A 23682-nucleotide genomic window follows, 5' to 3' on the forward strand; every position below is an offset into this window, starting at 1 on the left:
TCCTTCCCTAATGGGCACATCCTAATAAGAACAAAGAACAACTTTAATCTTTGTTTATGGTGATTGTTCTGGACTGCGGGGGTGGGGGGAGGTGTCTGGGACTGAAGGGATTGCTGTGCCATTATAGGAGAGTCAGCCTGAAGAAGACTAGAGCTGGAATTTGGCCAGAACACAAGGATTAGATACACAGACTAGTGGGAAAGCAGCCTGGGAACTTGACCACAGATGGTCAGAACCTCAGATGTTACTTCCTGAAGCTCACCAGCACCCACCACCACTCTGGGAGGAGAGCACGCCCCCTATTGAGTCACCCATCCCAAGTCCTACAGCACCCAAAAGCTCCCCCAGGGGCAAGGCCTTGCTCTCCTTATCTTACCAAGCTCTACCCAGAGCACAGCCCTAGGCAGCATGGCTGCAGGTACAAGTATCATCAGCTAGCCGGTGGGTGCACACTAGGGTGACCAGATGTCCCGATTTTATAGGGACAGTCCTGATTTTTGGGGCTTTTTCTTATATAGGCTCCTATTACCCCTCACCCCCATCCCAATTTTTCACACTTGCTGTCTGGTCACCCCAGTGCACACACAGAGGAAGAGGCCAAACTGGCTCCCTGTATGCCAAGAACACACCAAGAACCTGCGTTCTGTATATCAATACAGTATTTATTCACCTTCCCTCAGTCAGGGCCAGGCCAGACAGATTTGGTTAGGAGGCAGGGATACCCCCACCTGCATTAGGACATTCACAACCGCTCACGATAGACTAGACACAGGAGGCACACTCAGCAGGAAGCTGGCTCCATCACATGGCGAAGAGGATGAGGAAAGCCACCATCAGGCAGAAGAGCCCCATGGCCTCGGAGAGTGCAAAGCCCAGGATGGCGTAGGAGAACAGCTGCTGTTTCAGGGAAGGGTTTCTATGAGGGGAGGAAGAAAGCACCAGTCAGTGAAGCACGTAGGAGCATAGTGAGCATCCCCCATGCTGCCGGGCTGGGCACGGCAGCCCAAGAGTCAGATACACCAATGTGCATTGCCAGCTCCTAATGGTCCATGAGGTTCTTTGCTCTTGATCAACCCCTCTGGCTGATCCCCAGGACAGTCTCTGAAGGGAGCCAGGCACAGTCCTCCTGGCCAGAGGGAGAAACCACTACAACGCAGAGTCGTGGGGAGGTGGGGAAAGTCCCAGATCTCCCATACCATAGAACTGCCTGCGAGTGTTCAGACTAGTGCAGTCCCAGCCTCTCCCACCAGGGGGCACTGTAGTGATTGCTGGCTGCAGAGGAGTTCCCAGATGGGTGAGCCCTAGATTCACTCCAGAGGGTCTCTACATTCAAGAGTCCCAAATTCATGTATCTGAGAGGCGTGTGATGGTCTGAAAGAAGCCTGACTTGGTGCCTACACCTGTCCCCTGCTTTCTCAGGGCTGGGCAACAGCATTGGGATTAGCACGTAGAGCTGACAAAAATCCCAGTGTTATGGGTTTAGGGTAAGAAACCAAAACCCACCCTGATCACTAGAGAGCGCCCCACAGCAGGAGGAAGTGGGAAAATCCCACTTTGTTTCAGAGCCACCAACAGGCTCCTTGGGCCAGCCCATGTTGCTGAGGAGAGGATGTGAACTCAGCACCAGGCTGACAGCTCTGGAGACTCTGCAGTAGAGGCACAGCAGGGGACAGTGCCAGGGCAAGCTTCCCCACTGTCCCCTACAGCATGCCCCACCCTGCCCAACAACGACCTCTCTAGTGGAAGTTTGGCCTCCACGGCCCACTCAAAAGCATCACTAGAACTGGCTGGGAGCAGGGGACACTCTCACTCAAAGGATGAAACTGAAACCCACAAGATTCATTTGACCCACAGACGGTGGCAGAATTTCAGGCTGGATCTGAATCTGTGCCCTGGACAGGAAGGGCTTGATACCCAGTAAGAGTCCTCAGCTGTCCTGTTCCTACCCCAAATCTCCTGCTTATACAATGGAATGGTCAGGCCGATTTACAAATGCTCCTCATGGACAGTTTACGGTCCCTTCCACTGAGAGCCAAGAGCACCGGCCAGAGGACTGTAACAGACTAGGCACTGTGTCCAGGTTCAGAGGAATCCATCGCTACTCCTTTTAAAGAGGGCTATCGCATAAGGAGCTGCCATCTTAACAGGCGGAGGCTGCACAGGACAGCTTAAAGAATCCAAGTCCCACATGGATGCACAAGAAGAGCGGGAGATTGAGTTCACTCTTAACAGCCTTTCCCTTACAACAGCGCTGATGGGTCTTGCTTTCACTTGCACCCCTGCTCTGAGGCTCGTGCTGGGAAGTCCTAGCCAGACATAGTCAATTATTTTTTGTCACAGTCCAAATTGCTTGGTCAAGGTATAACTAAGTCCAGACTCCAGAGAAAATTAAAAAAAAAAATCAATAATGATAATAAGATTTTGGAGTCCGTTCAAAAGCATCTGGCGGTCCAGATTTGGCCCGTGGTCTGCTTGATACCAGGGCTTTTGAGCGGAGCTGGAGCGCGGAGCAGCAGGTTTTTGCCTGGAGCAGGAGCGGAGCCGGAGCACAGCTCCAAAGCTCCTGCTTGAGACCCTTATCCCAGGCTCTGCCTGCACCAGCTGTAACCAAACCAGGGGACAGGGTTAAAGCAGGGGAAGCGCTAACCGATATTGGCTCATTCCTTACCTGGCATAGCCAATAATGAGGCTGCCGAATACAGTTCCAATGCCAGCACCAGAGCCGGCTACCCCAACGGTGGCAGCACCAGCACCGATGAACTTCGCCGCGGTGTCAATGTCCCGGGAGATGGAGCTGGTGTGGACCTCCCGGCACACAGCTTGGAAGAGGGCATTCTGGGGTGCTGGGGTGGAGCCGAGCTAGGATGAGTTGAAGGGATGAGAGTGAGGTTCAGCTGGAGATGGAGCTCTACAAGTGTTTTTTTGCCAGCTCTCTACCAGGGCATGGCCATGGAAACATCTGCCTTGAGCGGACTAAGGACCACAAGAACTCAAGTTTCCCACATGGCCTGGAGAACTGACTTCATGGGCCTCTAGAGGGGTGAAGTATCAGAGGGGTAGCCGTGTTAGTCTGGATCTGTAAAAGCAGCAAAGAGTCCTGTGGCACCTTATAGACTAACAGAAGTTTTGGAGCATGAGCTTTCGTGGGTGAATACCCACTTCATCGGGCGAGGTTGTGAGTTAGGCTAAAGAGAGGGGCATAATCAGTGCAGTGAGCCACAGAACTGGGAGCCACTTAAATTCAGCTCTCACAGACCCCTTGTAACCTCAGACAAATTGCTTCACTTTGGTGCCTCAGTTTCCCCATATGGACGGGCAATTCTGATCTCCCTGGGGTTTTAGTAAGAGAAGGCCTGTGACTTGCTAGGCCTGGCAATGAATGCCTTAAAAGTACTGTCGAGCTGGATTTCCAGCATTATAAAGCACTGGCCTAGCAGTCCTGAGATATTGAGCTTACAGCAGTCTAATGCTCCTGCTGCACCGCCCCTCCCCCTCATTTCTATAGCGCCTTTCACATGAAGGATCCCAAAGTGCTTTACACATTTTAATTCTAATACATGATCCTTCTGTGAAGTTCTTCACCCATCACTAAACTGCAGCCATGGCTGGGGTGGAATTTGGCAGCCGTTTAGCCGTGTAGAATACTTCTGGTCAGGAAGTGACTTCTCAGCTGGGCCCACATGAGGAATTTGTGGGAGCAGACTAATTACACGTTGAGAGCTGGCTGGGACTCCAGGGCTAACCTCCTTGCATGTGCCAGAGGATCCCGAGCTCACTGTTGCACCTAATCTGAAATACAAATTGCAGCAACACAGCGCCCTCTAGTCCCATGCTGGGGGATCGGTTCAGAGTTGACTTGTAAGGAAGAGCACCTCCTACTGAATCCCCAATCCCTTTCCACAGGGAGAGTTTGCAGCACTGTTAACACGCTTTCTTCTGTTGCCCAGATTTTCCTCTTGCTTTATGATTCTCCCCTGAGTGATTAAGCTCAGAAGCCTGAGAGAGCAAGCCAGCCCAGCTGAGCCTCCTCACCCAGCAGGGATTCCCACCCCCCAGCTTCGCTCTAGTCAAAGACTGCTATGGAGTGGAATATTTGCTCTGCACGCCCCCTGCTGGGCCCAATGTTTAAGTCAATTCAAGCTCTGAAGATCCTCTCCACTTTCATGGTCCAAGCTCAGCATTTTACCTCATCTGTCCTGGCCTCAGGCCTGCTCAGCAAGGAGGCAGAGACTGGTCTGCACAGCAGCCTCGAGCTGTTCCTCACCTGCAGACAGACAAAGTAATCATTCAGACGGAGCCGCTCTGCCCAGAGAGACAGTGCAATACAATCCATACCAGATACCCAGTGCCAGCTTCCTGCAATAATCTGTCAGATCAGTTATGCTGAGACTGGAAAGGAACTGGAGCAGTATTTCCCCCACCTTGCAGCTCTGCATGGGGCGGCAGCATTTACATAGCGCCCAAAGTGTGCCAGGCTCTCCCCCAGTTGTTAGCTGGGGCTGGCCCAATGCGGAGTGACTGAATTATTGTCAGGGACACCAGAGCAGCTGTTGCTCCAAGAGTCAAGACGGGATGTCTTCTGCAGTTCATCCGCATGAAGGTCCCTCCGGTGGCTGGGTGGACAGCCTGATCCTGGAAGGGGCTGCGTACCTTCAGAAGTCAGGCCATGAATGCCCTGCAGCAGTTCTCTGGGTTAAATCCAGCTCTGGCATAAGTGGAAGCAACGGCCATTGAGTCCAAAGCTGAATGTGGCACTCCATGTCTCTGCCGTGGGGGCAGAGGAAAGGTAGCACTTTCCCCGAGGGCAGCAGGAATCCACACACTTGGTAGCAGCACTGGCATCGTGTTGCCACTTCCTGTTTTAATACGTTCCAAACCAAACTTATTCCCAAGCGGGGCTTAATTTGTAATGAAAGAGTTGCCAGGGCTCAAGCAATTTTTTTTACTTTCATAACTGATGTGGCAAGCCCAGCGGTGCTGGGGTTATGAACTGCTAAGCCCAGAGGTGCCGGGGCTATGAACTGGCACAAACTAAGCACTGTTCTCAAGCCTCTCTGTGTTCCCACAGCACAGTCCATGCGAAGGCAACACAAAGGATGAAGGTTACCAAATGCTGCCTCTTCATGGACCAGTATGGCCCAGGACAGTCCATCATGGACGGTAATCCTGATCACTCTTGCCCCTGGAGCTGGCGGAATAACTAGGACAGCGAATAACCATTACCTTGAAACCAGCCTCAGTCAATGTGAATTTATGCCCTACTGGAACCCCAACACAAGACTAACACAGAAGGGAGGAGAGAGGAACTGAACTGGGAGACACAGGGGACAGTAACTTACCCCAGGGCAGACACGCACCATCCAATAGCCAACCCACTTTTACTGAGGTCTTGTCTAAAGTACAGGGAAAAGTCGATCTAAGCTACGCAATTAGAGTTACATGAATAGCGTAACTCAAGTCGACGTAGCTTAAATCTACTTACCGTGGGGTCCACACTACGCAATGTCCTCCATTGACTCCTCTTACTCTTCTCAATCCCGTGGAGTACAGGAGTTGATGGGAGAGTGATCTGCGATCGATTTAGCGGGTCTTCACTAGACCCGCTAAATTGACCACTGATGCATCGATCACCACAGGTGGATCCCCTGTTAAGTGTAGACAAGCCCTGAGACTCCACACACTTAGATGGTAAATGGAGAGTGCCTCCCATTTACCATGGGATCACCTTATTGCTGGCACTTGCCACTCCGGGCCAGGTTAGCACAGAGTTAGCAGGAAGCACCTCCAGTTAATCACTGTTTCCCTCCCCACCTACGAACTGATGAAACAGGAGGCTGGGGCGGCCATATTTGTTGTAGACATCTGGACCGATCTCAGATGATCAGAGCAGGGATTCACTTAGTGTCAGGCGACTGAAGCCAGGGTGAAGCATATAGCTAAGCAGGGCCCACCTACAGTAGGGCACTGTGGCAGGGGAGGAGGTTTCCACAACATAGCTCTGTGGGTCAATGTAGACAAGAGCATTTGAGATGTGCCACAGCCTTGGGTGGAGCAGAGCTCGAGGCATGATTAGGGATCCCTTGACACTACAGAATCTCTGAAGTGGGTTGTGGGAATAACCAAGTCCTGACGTGCGGGCCCTGAGGGCAGGCAGACTGGCACCAGGGCAGGGTTACTGAAAGCCAGCAGCCAGTTACAAGTCTAATGGGCTGGCATCCCCAACATTGCAGCAGGCAGCTTAGCTTAGAAGGAAGTTTTATTACACCTCCAGAGACAGGAAACGCCACCCAGCTAATTAGTAGCAAATAGGAAAAGGTTACAATTATCTGACCTGTTGAGGGCAAGTTACCTCTAAACTAGAGTGGCGAGGCATTCATTGGTAACTTGCTAAGAGCCCCATCCATTTTGGATAAGATGTAGACAGCAGCTACCCTCATCTTTGATACTGAAGTGTGGTCTGTGGTGACTACAATTCCCAGCATGCACAGCATCAGTAATACCCACAGTCCTCACCTCCATACTGAAAATGAGGCTGGCCATGCAGCATATGGGCCATGCTTTAGCCACCCTTACTTTAAGCAGATACAGACTGATGTGAAATCTACTTGTTTTCCCAAACACACTCCCCTAGAGGCAGAATGTCCTAAGAGAACAAGACTGGGAGTCAGGGCTCCTGAGTTCTATTCCTAGCTTTGCTGCTCACTTCATGGGAGACTGCAGCAGGGCCGCCAGGGGGGCACAGGGGCCCCCGGACCGCAGGGGCCCCCCCAGAACTGAGCTGAGGCTCTCCGCCCCTCCCCCCTCTCCCCTGCCTAGCACGCGGCACGGCGGCGGGCCCCCCCGGGGCCCCCCCGCCCCCCGCCGCGCGGGCAGGGCGGCGGGGCTGCGGGCGGGCTCTGCTGCTCTCAGCTCCCTCCGCTCGCCGCTCGCTTCGCAGCCCCCACCCCTCGGCGCGCCGGCAGGGCGGGGCCGGGGCGCGGCGGAGAGCAGCTGCAGGCGCTGGGAGGCGGCGCAGGGGGGGAGGGAGGGGGGAGGGGGGGCTGGGGGGGGGGGGGCTCGGGGCTGGGGCAGCTGGGGGGGACAGCAGAGGAGGGGGGGTGAGGGGGGGGGGGGGGGGGTGCTGGGGGTGGGGGGGGGGGGTGGGGGGTGGGGGTGGGAGGGTGGATAGGGGAGGGGGGTAGGGGGGGGGCCGGCCAGAGAGGGCGGGCGGGAGGGCCGCCGGCGGGCGGGCTCCTCCGGTCTTCGCAGCTGCGGGACCGCGGCGAGCAGCCAGGACGGGGCCGCTCGGGGCCGGCGGGGCTTCGTGGGGGACCGGGCCGGGCGGCGCAGCCGAGGCCCGCCTTGTTGCCGCTGCCGCCCCCCGCCGGCGCTGCCGCGGCGCCCTGCCCGCTGGGCTGCACGCAGCGGGGGCGGGGGCCTGCCTGGGCACTTCCACGCAGCGGGGCGGAACGCCGGCTGCCCCCCGCCCCGGGGAGCCCCCCGCCCCGGGCAGGCGGCCCCCCCGGGACTGCAGGCACCTGTGTCTCTCTTCCCTGTCTAGACAATGGAGATAGCACTTACCTACGTGGCAGAGGATTGTGAAGATTAGCTAGTATGTTGAAAAAGTATTGCAGAAATGCCTAGTATTAGAATGGATTAAAAAAAATGGGATTTTCCGCTACTCACTAGGGCAGGAGCAGAGACGAATTTTGCACAGGCATACATGTTCGGGGACAGCAGGGGGTCACAAAACTGGAAGAGAAACCAAAACACCACCACATTAGGAATCCATATCACCCCACAATTTCTATCATTCACCGCAATGGAAACATGCTGCAAAGGAGGGTAGGTGGGGGGGATTCCCAATGAATGTGCCAAAAGTTCAAAACAATATTACCAAAGTGATAATATTGATAACAACAGATAACTGGGATCATCACAAAGAAGTGACAACTGCTGGGAGAAGGGGGTATGATCATTTATTGCACAATATCAGACGCACCAGAAAAGTGCAAAACTAATCCCATGGGAACCCACAAGAGGTTGAACAGTGCAGGCCACTGATGAAGACCCTGGAATGGAAGCAGAGCACAAAATCCTCAAGTATTTAGACTGTAAAATTCTTTGGACAGGGATCAGCTCTTTCTTCTGTTTGTACAGTGCCTAGCACAATGGTGTCCTGGTTCATGACTGACAAATAAGGTAGGCAGCTCAGCTACCAGAGACCAATACCCACAGCTTGACTGAGCTTTAAAACACAGGCACCATACTGGAATGGAGAGAGTCACAGATACGATGGGAAAAACCCGTCAGGGTCCTGTGTGATCTGGTAGATGACTGGGACTCAGGACATCTGGGTTCTACTTCCCACTGCTGCTCACTCAATCATAGGAAAATCACTCTGTCTCAGTTTTCCCATATGGGGATATAATTTACTTACTCTGTGTAGAGTGCAAAACTCAAGTCATTTGCTTTTGTAAAGAGCTTTGGAGTTTCTCAGGAGACAACAAAGTATCTTCATGCCCCATCCCCTGATCCAGAACCATCCTCAGGTTCTGGGACTCCTTCCAAGCCCCCAGTAGCAGAGCCCCCTTTATCCAGGACTTGTGTGGTTGAGCCAAACCATTCTCCAGGAGCACTTGCATTAAGTTTCCCTCAGGCTTCTAACACTCAGGGTCAAATAAGTTAGAGATGGGAATGGCCTATTACTTCCTGCACAAATGGTCAGTGACACTCAGATCCCCACGGTCATTTTCAATGTGCATTTATACTCTGCGTTCCCCAAGCACTTTTCACCCAAGGATCCTCAAGCTTGTGATAGACATTAGGGAGAGGCAGAGTGGTCTAGTGGGTAGTGCACTAGACAGGGAGCCCAGAGACTCGAGTTCTACTCCCAGCCCTGCTACTGATCGGATAAGCAATTTGGGCAAGTCACCATCCTGTGTGTTTAGGCTATAAGCTTTTCAGAGCAGGGGCTGTGTCTTTGGCACCCAGGACAACTGGGCCCTGGTCTTGGCTGGGAACTCTACTGTAATAAAAATGGCAATATAAGTCAGTATCACCTCCAGTGTACAGATAGAAGGCTGAATAATTAAAACAAACTGGCAGGGGTTTGTCACTGACTTCTCAACTATGGCTTCCCCTCTGTGGTACATGCAGGTCCCAATTGCCCTAGCCCACTAGGAGCTCTGTGCTGGGGAAGGGGAGTAATTGCAGACTGAGATTTAGTTATCATTGGGGGGGGGGGGCTTGTTTTCAGGCACCACGTGGCTAAAGACACCGCAGGCTCCAGCTGGGTCTGTAAGGAGGCCGAGGCACTGACAGCAACCAACAGTTAAATGTAAGGCCACCCATTAGGCAACAAGCCACCAGGAGGCAGGGGAGAACAGGAGCCCTGGGGATGAAGAGGGCTGAGGATCCCAGACCTAGCCCAACACACAGCCACCTAGTACTCCTCCTCCAGGCCAGGCAGCCACCTCCCTCCCCCGCAGACCAACCCCCCCACACCCCTACCTTTGCCCTCCTCCTCTGCCACTTTCAACCCCGCCCCTCCCCCCACGCCCCAGCGTTCCCCTTCACCCCTCCTTTCCCCACACCCCAGCCCCTCCCCACGCCCCCAGCACTCTCCCCCTCCCCCCACACCCCCAGCCCCTCCCTGCCACTTTCAACTCCAGCCCCTCCCCCCACGCCCCCAGCACCAGGGGCCTCCCCCGCGCCAGGCCAGGCCAGGCCGCCCCGCTCGGGTCGAGGACGCCGGGGGCCTCCTTACCCGGTGCTCGAGGAGGAAGGGCAAAGAGAGAAGGGTCTCTGCGCATGCGCGGGACCACAACGCGGCCCAGAGAGCGACGTCCGCGGCAGGCCGGAACTCGGCAGCCAACGAAAGGTATTAGAGGGAGCGGGTAGCGCCCAGAGCGTCCGCCCGGCAGGAAGGTCCCAGGAACGGCTCGTGCTGTGTGCCACAGCGCCACCTGCTGACCGGGAGGCGGTACTCTAGGAGCGCGACGCGCCGGCTGCAGGCCATGGAGCGGTACTACAGAGGGGTGAGCGCAGCGTCACCTGTTGGCCGAGGCTCAGTAGCACGGGGTGCAGCGCCCCCTACTGACCTGGAGGGATACTGCAGGCGAGTGCAGCATCTTCTACAGACCCAAGGCAGTACTGCAGGTGGATGCAGTGCCTCCTATTGGTCCAGAGGCAACACTGCAGGTGGTTGCAGCACCACTTACTCACCAGGGTTCATACTGCAGGAGGGCAGAGGGCATGGTGACAACTGCTGGGCCAGGGCAGTCCTGCCAAGGCTGATGCTGCAGCACGGCGCTCTGGTCCAGGGACGGTATTGTGTGGGGAAGTACAATGCCATCTGCTGGACCAGGCACCCTCTGCTTAATGCCATTTGCCCACCAGCAGCAGATCTAAAGCTTAGGAAGCAGTGCCCAGGTAGGGGGTATTTTCCTCTGGGGATTATCTAGCATTCCATACAATACCGGCCTCGTGATGAAACCTGGTGCATCCAAAGGGAAAAGAAAAACCAGAGTTAAAAAAAAGTAAAATCACCCTCCAGAACTTGAGTCCAAGATAAAGTGCTCCTAGCAGGGCAAAGTTATGCATGTCCATGCAGAAAGGGCTGAGCACATCAGGGCAACAGAGATACCCCTCCTTGTGCCCCCCTTCCAGGCCTGCTGCTTGGGTTGAGATGGCATCTTTATAGAGACAAGGTGGGTGAAGTAATACAAGCTTTCAAGCTACACACCCTGCATAAATGGAGTCTTTATGGCAGAAACCTCCATTATCTGTAACCGACCATCCCTGCATGTGCTCCAGTTCTCCTCCTAGTGCTCTGAACTGCATACTGCAAACTCCAGTCACTGACGTCAAAACCTGGCGTGTACTGTTAAAGTTAGACCCCTAAATTCCTATTTAGGTCCCTAAATGTCCTGGCAAATGCAGAGTGGCCACAGCTTTCACTGATTCCTGTAAATCAAGCCACTCATTTGCAAGTATTAGTGAAAATTCAGGGCCCAGAGTCAGTGTCACTGCAGATAGAGACTGGTGTTGCATCTGAGAGGCCTGGAAAGGACCCTGGCCCTGTTTGCATTCCTGAGTATCATGGTGGCTAGATCCCTCTTGAAATCCAACCTTCTTTCTCCTGTTATGATTAGCAAGAACAGTGGCTATCTGCTGTTCTAGGCTATAGCTGCTAGTGGCAGTGTGGTCTGGGAGGCTAGGGCACTGTGGTGGGAGTTGAGACACCAGGGTTTTGTTCCTGACTCTGCCCCTGAGTCACTGCCCTATCCTGTGCCTCAGTTTCCTCTCCCACCGTTTGTCTGCTTCATAAGGTCTTTGGTAGAGGGACTGTGTCTGTGCAGCACTTAGCCCAATGGGGCCCAGTCTTAGCTGGGACCTCCAAGCTCTACCACAATACAGATAATTGCTGCTAATAAAAGTTCCCCAGCACCTCATGTTTGTCCCTAGCATTTAAATATTGCATAGAGGCACATTTGTGTAACCAAAGGCCAACCACAGTGGTTCCTGACTCTGGCTAGTTGAAAATCCCTGTGGAAATCAGTGCTTTTACAGATGGCCTGTTTTTCTGATGGAGGAAGAGGCCTGAGCGGGTTTCGCCCAAAGTGAGTGTGGAGGCAGCTGCTTGACTTCAACCAGCAATTCAGCTCTCAACCTCTCTGGAAGACCCTGAGGCAACAGGACAGCCTGTGAGTTTATGATGTTGTGAGAGGCTGGAATTAGGGCCCTGGGGAAGGGAAGACGCTGCCGAGAGTGTGGAACAGCCTTTAGCTTTATTGGCAGCCTGTTTAACTCTGATGCCTAAAGAGCATTCTGGGGAAAGAGGGTCTTTGCTAAAATTTCACACACACCCCCAGTCCCACCCCTTCAACTAAAGCTGGGGCTCACTAATCACCAGGGAGCCCCTAAATCAGCAGGGATTTCCCAGGGATACCGTGGTTTTGGGGAAGTAGCTTCCATTTGAGCAACCATGAAACAAACAAACCAAAACCAAATGTTGTTACGGACATTTTGCCCAGCTCCAGGGTTAAGGGGTTTAGATGCCTTCTGGGTCTCTGGCCACCAGAGGGAGGCACATTGTGTGTGTGTGTCTCTCTCTCAATCTCTCATACACACACACGAACAATCCTCCCACACTCCCTCCCTGGCACACATGGACACATGTGCCTGGGGCACTAAGATCCGAGAGCCCCAGCAGCTGAATGATCTGCCTGCCCCGGCCCAGCCACACTGTGTTGGAGGGAAGCTGCCCCTGCTTGGGATACAGGACTCCAGTCTCCTGGCCCACCAAGCTGGCCCCCTTTTCCACCACCAGGTGGGCTCCCTGCCACCCCCCGCCCCCAGCTGTCTGCAGGCCTCAAGGGCAGCTCTGCCTGGGGCATCTCGTGCGGTGGCTATGGCAGGCTCTGCTTGGGGTCTGCCTGGCTGGACTATGGCTGCTGGTTCCTCAGCCCCAGCCAGCTTTGGCACCTTCCAGCACTGACCTCCAGGGCTCCCAGCTGAGTCCCTTGGTGGGTCAGCGGAGGTCCCTCCTATTCTATAGTAATGGAGCCCATTGCAAGTGGAGCTCCCACCAGCTCCACCAGGGGGAGCCAACTCCTGCCTCAGACGGGCTGAGAGCAGTTCCCACCAGCTCCACCAGGGGGCACCCTTTCATCTTCCCAGTCTTGGGTGCTACACAGAGACCCCCAGTTAGGGTGACCAGATGTCCCGATTTTATAGGGACAGTCCTGATTTTTGGAGCTTTTTCTTATATAGGCACCTATTACCCCCCACCCCCTGTCCCGATTTTTCACACTTGCTGTGTGGTCACCCTACCCCCAGTTGAGTGGGGAGGGGGAATGTGTGTATCTGCATCCCCTTGAGAACAATGGAGAATCCCCCCCCTGCACCCCATTGGGGACCATGGGAGCTGCTGGACGCTGAGCACTTGGGAAGCTCTGTCCCTCGGTGACAGCCCAGAGGACACATGGTAGGGTGACCAGACAGCAAGTGTGAAAAATCGGGACGGGGTGGGGGGTAAAAGGTGCCTAATTAAGAAAACCACCAAATATCAGGACCATCCCTATGAAATCGGGACATCTGGTCACCCTAACACGGGGAGTTGGGGGCAGAGATGGTGATGGAACCCAGGTATCCTGTGCCCCAGTCCAGTCTCTTTACTACAAGCCCTCCCTCGCTCTCTTTATATTTGCGATTTCCATCCCCCACCTCCCAGCCAGGGTGGGGGTGGGGCAGCCAGCAATCCAAGCCGCACCCATATGCCCACAAAGCTGATTCCCCGCCCCTGCATCTCTCCCCATCAGCTGCCAGGGCACCTGCTCTAGCCATTAACCCAGCAGGGGTGGCCCGATGGGCACCTTATTGGGCAGAGTAGGTGGCAGGAGGCCTAATCAGAAGCGGGTGAAACCCCTCTCCCCCTCACTGCCCACGGTGCCCCAGAACACCAGCCCACGCCCCCCCAAACACTTGCCCCAGCCCTCTCTCCTCAAGCAGACGCTCCAGAGGGCTCTCCCTGCCCCCACCCTGATGCTCGTGAGCATAGGGTACATGGGTGGGGAGATCAGACTCTCCCTATCCCATCCCAACATAGGACAAACCCATGACAGGTTGGCGGGCCTTGGCCGGTGAATTACGGGCCACCGCCAGCAGCAGCTGGCCCTGCCTGTACCTAGACTCCTACAGGCGGGGGAGGTGGGAGCAGGAGGGGGACATGGCCCGCGGGACAACAAGAGGCAGGAATAGAAAAAAGCAAGAGCAAAAATGCGAAGCCCCCATAAAGCAGGGCTGGGCTGTAAATCAGGGGGACTGGCAGCCCTCTCTGGGGTTGTTTGTCCTGCCTGCTTCGGCCCCGGTGCTCTGCGGGAGCCGGTCCGGGGAGCGGGGCTGGGGATCCTGCAGAAATCCTATATTTAATCGGATTTGGGAGAAGGGGCTGATAAATCAAGGGGGCAGCTTTACGGTCTCGGAGGAAACAAACCTCTCCAGTAGGCACACCCAGGTGGGCGATAAAACCTCTCCTCCAGGCCCTGGGAGCAATTTCCCGGGACCCGAAGCAGCGGCATTGCAGGAATGTAATTTAGCACAGAGCCGATCCTGAGTTTAATTATCACTGCGGTGGAATTTCAATGCGGCCGATTCATCTTGCGACCCGCAGGAGAGGGATTTATATCGAATGTTATTTCATACCAATCCCGAATCTGCATTTTTATGTCGCTGCCTCCCTCCTGCACCGTGGCAAATCGGGAGGAAGGAGACCAGGGGGAGCAAGGCGGCTCCGCTGCAGGGAAGGAGTGTGTGTGGGGGGGGGGATGTCTGCTCCTGCCCCGCTTGGAGATGCCTCGTGGTGCAGGGGTCGTCCCAGAGTGGGTCTCGGGCGGGGCAGGGTGGGGTGGGACAGGACAGGAGGGGGCATGGCCAGGGCAGAGCTATGCTCTGGCTATTCTGTGGCCCAGAGGAGTCATTGCAACAAGGGTACAAGCTGGGGATACCCCCGTCTGCTGTACCCTGCATGGGGGGCTGAATTGCCCCCAGCTGCCTCCCCTTGGCTCCTGCCCCAGTGCAGGGATGAATCGGGCTCAACGTTGGGATCGGGACCCTAACTGCCTCCACAGAAGCCGGTGTGACTTCCCAGGCACCACGCACCATGTGCCAGCCCATGCCAGCAGGAGTGGGGCAGTGCACTCTTCCGAATGGTGACCTCTGTGTGGGGTCCCGCAGGCGGGGATGGGGTCAAGCAGGCAGGGACGAGGTTATATGGGCAGGGCATGCAGGTGGGGGCGGGGTCATGCAGGTACTTAAAGTCTGATGGGACCAGTAGGGGGCGCCAATGGGTTTTCCCATGAGCCTTTCCCCCCCACCCCGCAAGCTGTTAACCCTTCTTGTGCCGGGGGCTCTCCAGCTCTGCCAACTGCCCTCCCCACAACTTCTCCCTGTTGTTATAGTATCGCCCAGGGATCAGGCCTTTGAGGGCTGGAGGCTGCTTTGGGGGGGCCAGAGTCCTTTTCCCACGAAAGAGCAGGAGAGGCATGTGGCAAATGGGATTCTCCGCCCCGTCCTGCCACAGACGCCCCGGGTGACCCTGTGCCAATCGCTGAGTCTCCCTGGGTTCTGGGCACAGGCTGGGAGGGAAGGAGCGCTGCGGGCGGTGGTGGGTTCGAGGCCCGCCACTAACACACACAACATTTCCACACTCACACTCACACACACACATACCCTGCCAGTCCCGTGGCTCTCCAGCGGCTGGGGCTGGAAGCCAGGTTCAATATCAAGTTGTCTTTGCTTAGCCCGAGGTTTCTGAGCGATGTCACTGACACACCTGCTCCTTGGGCCAGGAGGAAGCTGTTAACTCATCTTTAATGTGGAGGGAGGAGGCCCAAGATGCAGCTAAAACGTGTCAGCCCTGGCGGGGTCGAACTCCACAGGATAATTGGTTCCTAGAAGGTGAAGGGAAGGGACGGGGCTGGGTTTTAGCAGGGGCTGGGGGCACTGGTGCTTAGAGGTGGGAATGGAGCCCCCAGGGATCAAGCCAAGAAAAATAATCATTTAATCTATTGACTGATCAACTTGTCAATATACACATCTCTATCTCTCGACTGCAGACCCTTCCCCCCCCCGCCATCTCGCAGCCTCCCATGAGCACAGATGAGAGGACTGGAGCCCCCCATGGCATTGCAATTAGCTCCAGTCCAGGTGCTGAGTGTAGGGGGCAGCTGGGATCCCAGGCTGGGGCAGCCGTCCCTGGCGACGCATCAAGGAGAAGCTCTGCTGCTAGTTACAGTGTGTTCGTTGCTTGCGAGTTATGGGGTTCGCCCTAACGATCGCTCCTAATTAGCCTCGGTAGATAAACAATCGCTGCTTCCGGCCCTGGGTGGGATCTCTGGCAAAGGAGGAGGAGAAGGGAACAGCAGAGGTCGAGGAGCGGGATGGAAGGTCCAGCACGACCAACTGAGAGGTGCTACCTGTAGCCTGAGAGGCGGGGGAGGGAGTGCTGTGGGGTGGCTAGAGCAGGGGAGGAAGGCTGGGAATCAGGACTCCTGGGTTCTATCCCTGGCTCCCAGAGGGGAATAGAATCTAGTGGTTAGAGCAGGGGTCATTGGGAGGGGCAGGTCTCCAAGTCCTGTTCCTAGCTCTGTGTGCAACTTTGGACAAAGTCACGCCCCCCCTCTGTGCCTCAGTTTCCCCCCTCTGCCCAGGGAGGATTGTTGCTCCTGGGCAAAGTGCTCGTGTGGGGCTGGGTGCAGTTAGTTAAGGAGCATCAGGCAAACATCCCATCGCTGAATAGTGTACACGGCCCAGCAGCCACCTGCCAGTCGGACGAGGGTGTTGGCATGGGAGGAGCCGGCTCTGGGAGCCACACAGGGCACTGCTCACATGGGAAAGGAACAAGCACACGGGCAGAGGGAGAGCATCTGGCTCAGAATGACCCTCAGATATTGGGGTGGGACATAGCTCCCCCCCAGTTGGCAGGGAAGATGCTGGCAGGGCCGGTGTGGGCTGGGAGTAACCCAGAGGTGCTGTCACCTTGGGGGGATTTGCCACGACAGCTAGGAGAGGATTTAATGCATTTCTGGGAGCTTTGGTGAATTGGTGCCGGCCAGAGCTGGGATCCTGCTTATCACAGAGCATGGACACGCTGTACAAGCTCCTTCCACCCTGCCCCGGAGCACTGGGGACCCTTGTGGGCTTGGGGAGCAGCTCGACCTGTGGCCTCCTCAATACTTGGGCTAATGAGTGGCACAGAGGCTGTGTGGTGGGGCTGGACCCTGGGGCATGGTGCTCATGTCCCCCTTTAGCGGTGACAGGTTGCTGAGCCTGCTACAGACAGGCCTAAGGGCATGTGGGTGTTTAGCTCATGCAGGAGATGCTCATGCTTGGAGCTCCAGAGGTTCCCGCCTTGATCCCTGCTGGCTATGACCTACCCATGATACAAATCCAGGGCGTTTGCCCTGCTGCGGCTTGGGCAGGTGGGCTGCTCCCTGCAGCAGCTGTTCCTTTGTGTTGCTGCCATCCTGGGCTGGAGCGGAGCTGGTACCTGGTGACCGGTGCTTCAGCCAGACAGTAATGAGAGCGGGTCCCAGCTGGGGGCGCGGGGGTGGGCGGGTGGGTAATTCTCCATTGTTCCTAATGTGTGTGGGGGTCTCCATTGCCCTCAAGGGGAGGGAGTTGCTATGAGCTCAACGGTTCTGAACAGCCGGCCCAAACGTTCCAGGTCCACGCACAGGGGGCATGTGTCCAGCTTCATGTGTGTAGGACCTACAGTAACAGATGTTTTTGTTTTCATTTCCCATTAGCCAGAATCAAAGAGAGATTTGGGGCTGGGGTGGGGGGAAGAAAGAAGGATATTAGGAGATGGGGTGGGGGGAGATTGGTCAGGCCAGGCTGGGGCTTGTGGAGGCAACAGACACTTGGTTAGGGCCCTGTCCTGTGAGGTGTTGAGCACCTGCCGCTCCCAATGGCTTCAGTGGGAGTTGAGGGCACTTGGTGCCTGGCCGAATCAGGCTCCTGCTGCTACTCAAAGTGGTGGGGTGAGCAGAGGGGAGATGATGGAGTTGCCTGGAGCTTCCCCACAGCTGATACCCCACAATCCTGACCCACAGCCCCCCCCCCAATCTCAGCCCTGGGCTCCCCCCGCACAGCTCTGCTGATACCCCACAATCCTGACCTGCAGCCCCCCCCCCCACAATCCCAGCCCTGGGCTCCCCCGCCAGAGCTCTGCTGATACCCCACAATCCTGATCGTGGCCCTCGCACAATCCCAGCCCTAGGCGCCCCCCCCCAGCTCTGCTGATACCCCACAATCCTGACCCACAGCCCCCCCCCAATCCCAGCCCTGGGCTCCCCCGCCAGAGCTCTGCTGATACCCCACAATCCTGACCCTGAGCAGGCCGGGGGACAATTGTCCCAGGGCCCTGTGATGGGGGGGAACATCTGTAACAGCTGTGTAAATAAAGTGAAATGGGGGGATGAGCCAGTGAACGTGATGTACGGGGGAGGGGGGCAGATTTCTCTTGATGGGCCTGGCAGCAGGGCAGCAGAGGTGGAAACGGGGTGGAGCTTGGGGGGTGTTTATGGGCGGGTGTGGGGAGCGGTGCAGGGTGGGCCCTAGGTGTACAGAAGCCTGTCACCATGGCGACCTGGTCCGTGTGGGATGCGGGGACCCCTGTCCCCATGCTGCATTAGTCTATCACCACCCCCAGCCCAGCCCCGGCTATTGGCTTAGACCCCTAAGTCTGGGGGGGCCCCAGCTGTCAGGCTGGATGTGGGGGGCACGCTGGGATTCCTGACTGGCCTGTGCCCGGTGATCGCCATTCCCAGCCGGTGCCGTGCCACCAAGGACCCGTTCCCTGAGGTCTTGGCATTTCCCTGGGCCCGTATTCCTGGGCCTCCTCCAACGGCCATTGGCTGCGCCGGGGAGGCTGGGAATTGGGGACTGGGGCGGGGTGGTGGTGGGGGGACAGAGCCATAAATCCAGCCAGGGCCTAATCGCTGCCATAAATAACCACCTGAAATAGCCATTAAGGGGGTCGGAGGTCAGGTTGGCATGACAACTGCTGGCTGGCGCGTCCGGCGCGGAGGAAAGTGGGGCGGAACCGCCAGGGCTTGTTAAAAGATAGGAAGGGGGCGGCAGCGGGGCTGGGGGGGGGTGTCTGATGAATTTCCTGGCTGCTGGAGGGGGGATGATGCAGCCTGAGCTGTGCGCTCAGCACCTTCACCCGGCAGAAATATGAGCTGCCCAGGCTCCCGGCCTTTCTTCTCTGCCCCTGGACCGGCGCTGCCTAATGGAGCTGTCAGGCCCAGAGCGCGGGTGACGCACGGCTCCCCTGGCAGCGCTGGCTCCCGAACAAGCTGGATTAGTGTCTCCTCAGTGCTAAGCTCTGAAGTTAGGGCCCCCCTGGCTGCCGGCTTTTGCCAGGCTCTGGGCTAAAAGGGATGCGTGGGGGCGGCATGCACGTGTGGGTGTGGGCCTAGAGGGTTAGCCACGTAGTGTGTGTGCATGCACAAGTGTATGATCCTAGTGTGTCGGCCAGGCTTGCGTACAATGCATGTGTGTGTGCACTGTGCGGGCACGCTCAGGGTGTGTATGCACGTGTGGGAGCATGAGCGTACCCAGTGTGTGCAATGCACGTTTGCGAGTGTGTAATGTAGGTGCATGTGTGCACACGTGTATATATTGCAGGCGTGCACAGGGTGGGCCATGCACATACGTGCAATGGATGTGTGTGCAGTGGCAGGGTTTGTGCACACAGGGCGAGCTACAGCAGCTCTCAGGGCTGCTCCAAATTGTACCTTGCTGCCGTGACCCCTGAGGAGCCATGCAGGGGCTCAGAATAGCCAGAGCGCAGCCCCCACCAGCCCTCCGATCACTCTGATCAGAAAAGGGGTGAGAGAGGGTCTCTTGGCTGAAGAAGCACCTGACTGATTCCTTCCACCACTGACTTCAGCTGAATGGAACCACCAATGCTCAGCCAGGGTCCAACCCCACCCTGGGTGCCAGGGAACGCAGGCCGGGCACGAGGAAATGCTCCAGCTGTATCCAGCAATATTTCCAGCTTGAAACCAGAGTGAAGGGCTTGGAGCAGGACAGGCTGAGGAGCGGAGAGGGGCCCCCCGGCGGAGCTGAGGGTTGTCTGGTGGGAGCCGGATTGTGCAAGCGCCACGTACAGACAGGCCTCGTATGGCAATGCACCCTCACACAATGAGGGCAAGGAAAGACTGGGTCCAGCCACATGTTCCCTCCCCCGCCCCATAAGCAAACGGGAAAGACTCCTCCCCCAGCAAAGCCAGTGGGTGGTTGGCTGGATACAACAGGCCCCGCCCAGGAGACCTCCTTTTGTGCTTTCCTGCCACTTCCTTTTACCCTATCCCGGGATCAGCCGCCCATCCCTCAGCCCTGAATGATCCCGCAGGTGATCCTGGACTCTGCTGTGATCTATGGGCCCAAGGAGGGCTGGGTTCAGCTGGCCTCCATTCTGGCCTCCCCAGCTTGTCTTCGCCACCTTCGTGTTCTTTTAAGCATCAGTCTGTGTAACTGTAATTTCCTAGACATTTGTGAAAGAGAAAACTAAAAACATCGGCCTGCGTGGAGCCGTCCTGACCTCCCGGCTGGAGCCCCAAACCATCCGGTCCGCTTGAGCTGAAGGAGTGTAACTGATAGCGGTAGTAGGTTGTTATCCTCCATGCACCTTGCTGCCAGGTGGCAGAGGCATGCCGGGAATCAGGAAGGGTGGCTCTGAAATAGAGCAGGCTGTATGGACCAGGCACATAGCTTTGCCACAGCCGCTCTGAAAATCACTGTGGGTACGTAGATGAAGGCTAGGGCAGCTAGATCTGCGACCCGGCTTCTGTTCCAAGCTCTGACGCCGGGCATCCTCTCCTTTACCCCATCTCTGTGATGTAGGGAATTATACTTGCCTGCCTCCCGGGAGGTGAGGGGGGAGGTTTGGTGCAATCATAAGTGCTGTTTGTCATGACCCGGTCTTGTGGGGAGCCCCGGAACATGCTCAGTGCAGCTGGCCTGTTCAGAGAATTTAGCAGCAGGCTTTTAATGCGCATGTACAAATGGTGACGTTCAAAGGCTCATAGCCTGGGCAAACCTGGATGGATTTTCACAGGGACAACAAAAGGCACTTGACCCCAGAGCTAGTCCCTGGCCAGATTTCCACTCTCTGCTCCAACATTGGCCAAACTGCCTATTTTTCCATATTCTCGTTCGCAACAACAGCTGAACCGTTTTGGCCAAAACTTTCCCCAAACGTTCAGCCCGAGGCTGAGAGCACGCGTGGGACATTTCAGCCGGACTGGATAACATTCTGACAAGGTTCTAATAAGCAGTGGAAGACAGGGGCTTAGAGTGGAAAGTGTCAGGCGACCTTCTGTTGCTTATAACTTTGCCAGGCTTTAACCAAGCACGTTCTCAGCTTCAGGTGCCACTTCCCAGGCTGCTGACAATATAGGGAATGACTTATCGTCCGTCAGCAGCAGTAACTTCTGATTTCTGGATCTGGGGCAAAGAAGCAGCTCAATCTGCATCTGCTGGAGCCCAGGAATACAGTATATTTCCTCCTTTGGTTTAATTACAGCACTTCCCTGCACTGTGCGAAACCCAGGGCTCTGTTTTATGAATTGAATCCAAGTAGGCATGAAAAGTGTAATTGAATGAAGCCGGTAGGGGGTCCGGCTAAGTGCCTGGTGTCTGTACTTGCTACAATGGCCCTCTGTGCCCAAGGATAGCGCTGGGTTTTGCCCGCTGCTGGGCTGAGAAGCAGCAGCTGTTTAAAGATTCCGTCGAGACACACGGCCCCATCTATACTAGAGGCAAAGGGATTGTGATGCCTCTAGTATAGATGAACTATACTAGATGAACTATACAGAGCGTGCAGCCCTTGCTGTGAACACACTGCACTCCGGGGCCCTTGGTGAGCATTGGCTGGAGCGCCTGCCCCAGGGATCTGGCTGAATCGCTGCTGCTAGCAGGGGGTTTTGACACGTCCATGGTTCGCCCGACTCCTGACTTTGTCCCACAATGCACTGCTTTGCGTTTGGAAACTACCCAAAAGCCCCTGCTTGTGGGGCACTTTGGGACAGGAGTCCCAGAATGCCCTGCAGACTGAGCATGATGATGGCAAAGTGGGTCTGTTGGAACCACCATGGCTGCATGGGACCCATCAATCTCAGGGCAGTAATACCCAGGCACTAGACTCCTCCAGGAGCCTTGCTTCCCCAGCCTGGTATGCCAGTGTGCCAGCCCCACCCACTGTGTGCCCACCCCATGGAAGAAGTAGATGGCTTGGCAGCTGCTTTTCTGCCTGTTAAACCTACAAGCCAATGGCTTTGTCAGGCACCTGGTGCACTGTGCGCGTGGGGCATTGACCCGGAGAGGGGCAGAACTGCTTTGCGTGCCTGTGTGGATTCATCGCCTCCTGCTCCCATCCGCCAGTCTCGCCAGCTGGCGGAGATGGGACCAAATTGCAAAGTCCAGATCCAGGAAAAAAAAACCTAAATCAAACCGAAGGGATCTGGGTCTGGGTTGGGCAGGTTCTCATCTGGGTCCAAACTGCTCCAGGAGCTGGGCCCATTTTCCTACCCGCAGCCCAGGAAAGACAGGACGCAGGTGTGATCAAAATTCAGCTGTTGGAGGCTGCTAGACATGGCCAAACACTGTGCTCCCCTTATCTAGCCCCCAGACTGATTCACACAGCCGCCACTTGAGGCCTCCCTAAATCCCGGCTCGGATCCTGCAGCCAGGGAAGGGACTGCCCCCCCGCCCCCTCTCTCTCTATCTGTCTCCCATAATCTCTTGACATCTTTTCAAATCCAATTACTAGATTAATTGACTCGCAAAGAGAATGCGGGATGCAAAGGAGCCACCCAGATTTATTCCCTAGTAGCCCGTCGAGAGCCAGCGTCGAAACATGCCTTTTGCCAGAGAGATTTACTGTTTCCCTAATACAGCGACGGTTCAAATCTGTGATTAATAATGTTTTTCTCCAATGCTCGTAATTTAATTCCTCCCCCCTCCCCCTCCTTTATCAGTGGAAACAGAAACTAGCCCCTCATCATCTTCCGTTACAAATATTAAAGCCGGAGCCGAGGGGTGACTGATTGGTGCCTCCTTGGGAAATGTTTCCTTTAAATCATCGGGAAATTAACATAACAATAAGCAGCTCGCTTGCATTAAAATTTAAATGCCTGCATATTGTTTTGAAACGCTCCAGCGCGGCACGTGAACAGCGCCCGCAACCGACATACGCTCCCGCTCTCGCCGAGCCCATAACTCAGCCTTCGCAGGCTGTGCGGAGCCTGGCGGTCTGTCAGCCAGCTGTGGCGTGGGTGGCGGGCGGAGGGCCGTTCTGCAGGCCTCGAGGTGCTCTCAGGAGGTTGGTTGGCCCTCCGGCTTGGAGGCTGCCACGGTGTTAGTGGGGATAGGAGGAGGGGAGATGGTTGCCATGCTGGAGTTCAGCTGGTCTGTGCAGTAGCTGTGGGCAGAGTGCTTCAGGGGGTAGGGTGTGGGACTGGGACTCAGGAGACGTGGGTTCCATTCCTGGCTCTGCCCATCATCTTCTCCTTCTCTGTGCCTCTCCCAGTCACTGGCTATTTAGAAGATGAGCCCTTTGGGGCAGGGTTTGCCTCTCGCCCTGTGTCCGTCCCGTACCTGCCTGCAACAGGGCCCCGACAGCAGTTGGGGTCTCTGGGGCATGGCAGCTCTGCAAAGAAAACCTGGGTCAACTGACCGGGGCTCAGGGTGGCGCCCGGTCTTTGAGACCCTCCTCCCTTTCTGTGTTTTCGAGCCTGAACGTCTTACAGCCTGAGTCAACTGGGCCGGGCTCTGAGACTTGGCGCTGCGGCGGGTCTTTTCTTCCCGTACCCTGGGTCGTGCTAATATATAATGTCCAGTTGCACCTTTCTCCCAAGGCTCTGTGTGCTCATTGAGCTCCCCTGTGTGGGAAATGCAGCTGTCTCTGGGGTGGATCAGCATCACCCAGCCCTTTGGGAAAGGAAGTGAATAACCATTCGAATAAGATTCATGGGCTGGCACCATGTACGTGCACATGAAAAAACCCACCACAATATCCGACTTGATTACTCAAGGCACCCAGGGCTGGGATAGCAGGAGGTGCTGTGGCTAGGGAATGAGAGGCGTTGGCAGAGCTGTGGTGGGAGGAGCCCGCAGCCAATGGGATGC

General features: G+C 56.0%; 1 protein-coding gene across 4 annotated transcripts; it reads right to left on the minus strand.

Annotated features, from left to right (window-relative positions):
- Positions 1 to 641: 641 nt before the first annotated feature.
- Positions 642 to 10606, minus strand: ATP5MC2 (ATP synthase membrane subunit c locus 2). 4 transcript variants are annotated; one of them, XM_039513641.1, is made up of 5 exons: positions 10531 to 10606; positions 7666 to 7731; positions 4187 to 4264; positions 2669 to 2859; positions 642 to 916 (listed from the first exon to the last, which is right to left on the minus strand). In XM_039513641.1, exons 1-5 carry the CDS (start codon positions 10588 to 10590, stop codon positions 802 to 804), a joined length of 510 nt encoding a protein of 169 aa, XP_039369575.1. In that variant the 5' UTR covers positions 10591 to 10606; the 3' UTR covers positions 642 to 801. The 4 variants fall into 4 exon arrangements, with proteins under 4 accessions (XP_039369575.1, XP_039369576.1, XP_039369577.1 ...); XM_039513642.1 differs by lacking the exon at positions 10531 to 10606 and adding an exon at positions 9749 to 9891; XM_039513643.1 differs by lacking the exon at positions 10531 to 10606 and adding an exon at positions 8420 to 8638.
- Positions 10607 to 23682: the final 13076 nt, after the last annotated feature.

The sequence above is a fragment of the Mauremys reevesii genome, linkage group 25, assembly GCF_016161935.1.
Source record: "Mauremys reevesii isolate NIE-2019 linkage group 25, ASM1616193v1, whole genome shotgun sequence".
Classification (NCBI taxonomy): Eukaryota; Metazoa; Chordata; order Testudines; family Geoemydidae; genus Mauremys; species Mauremys reevesii.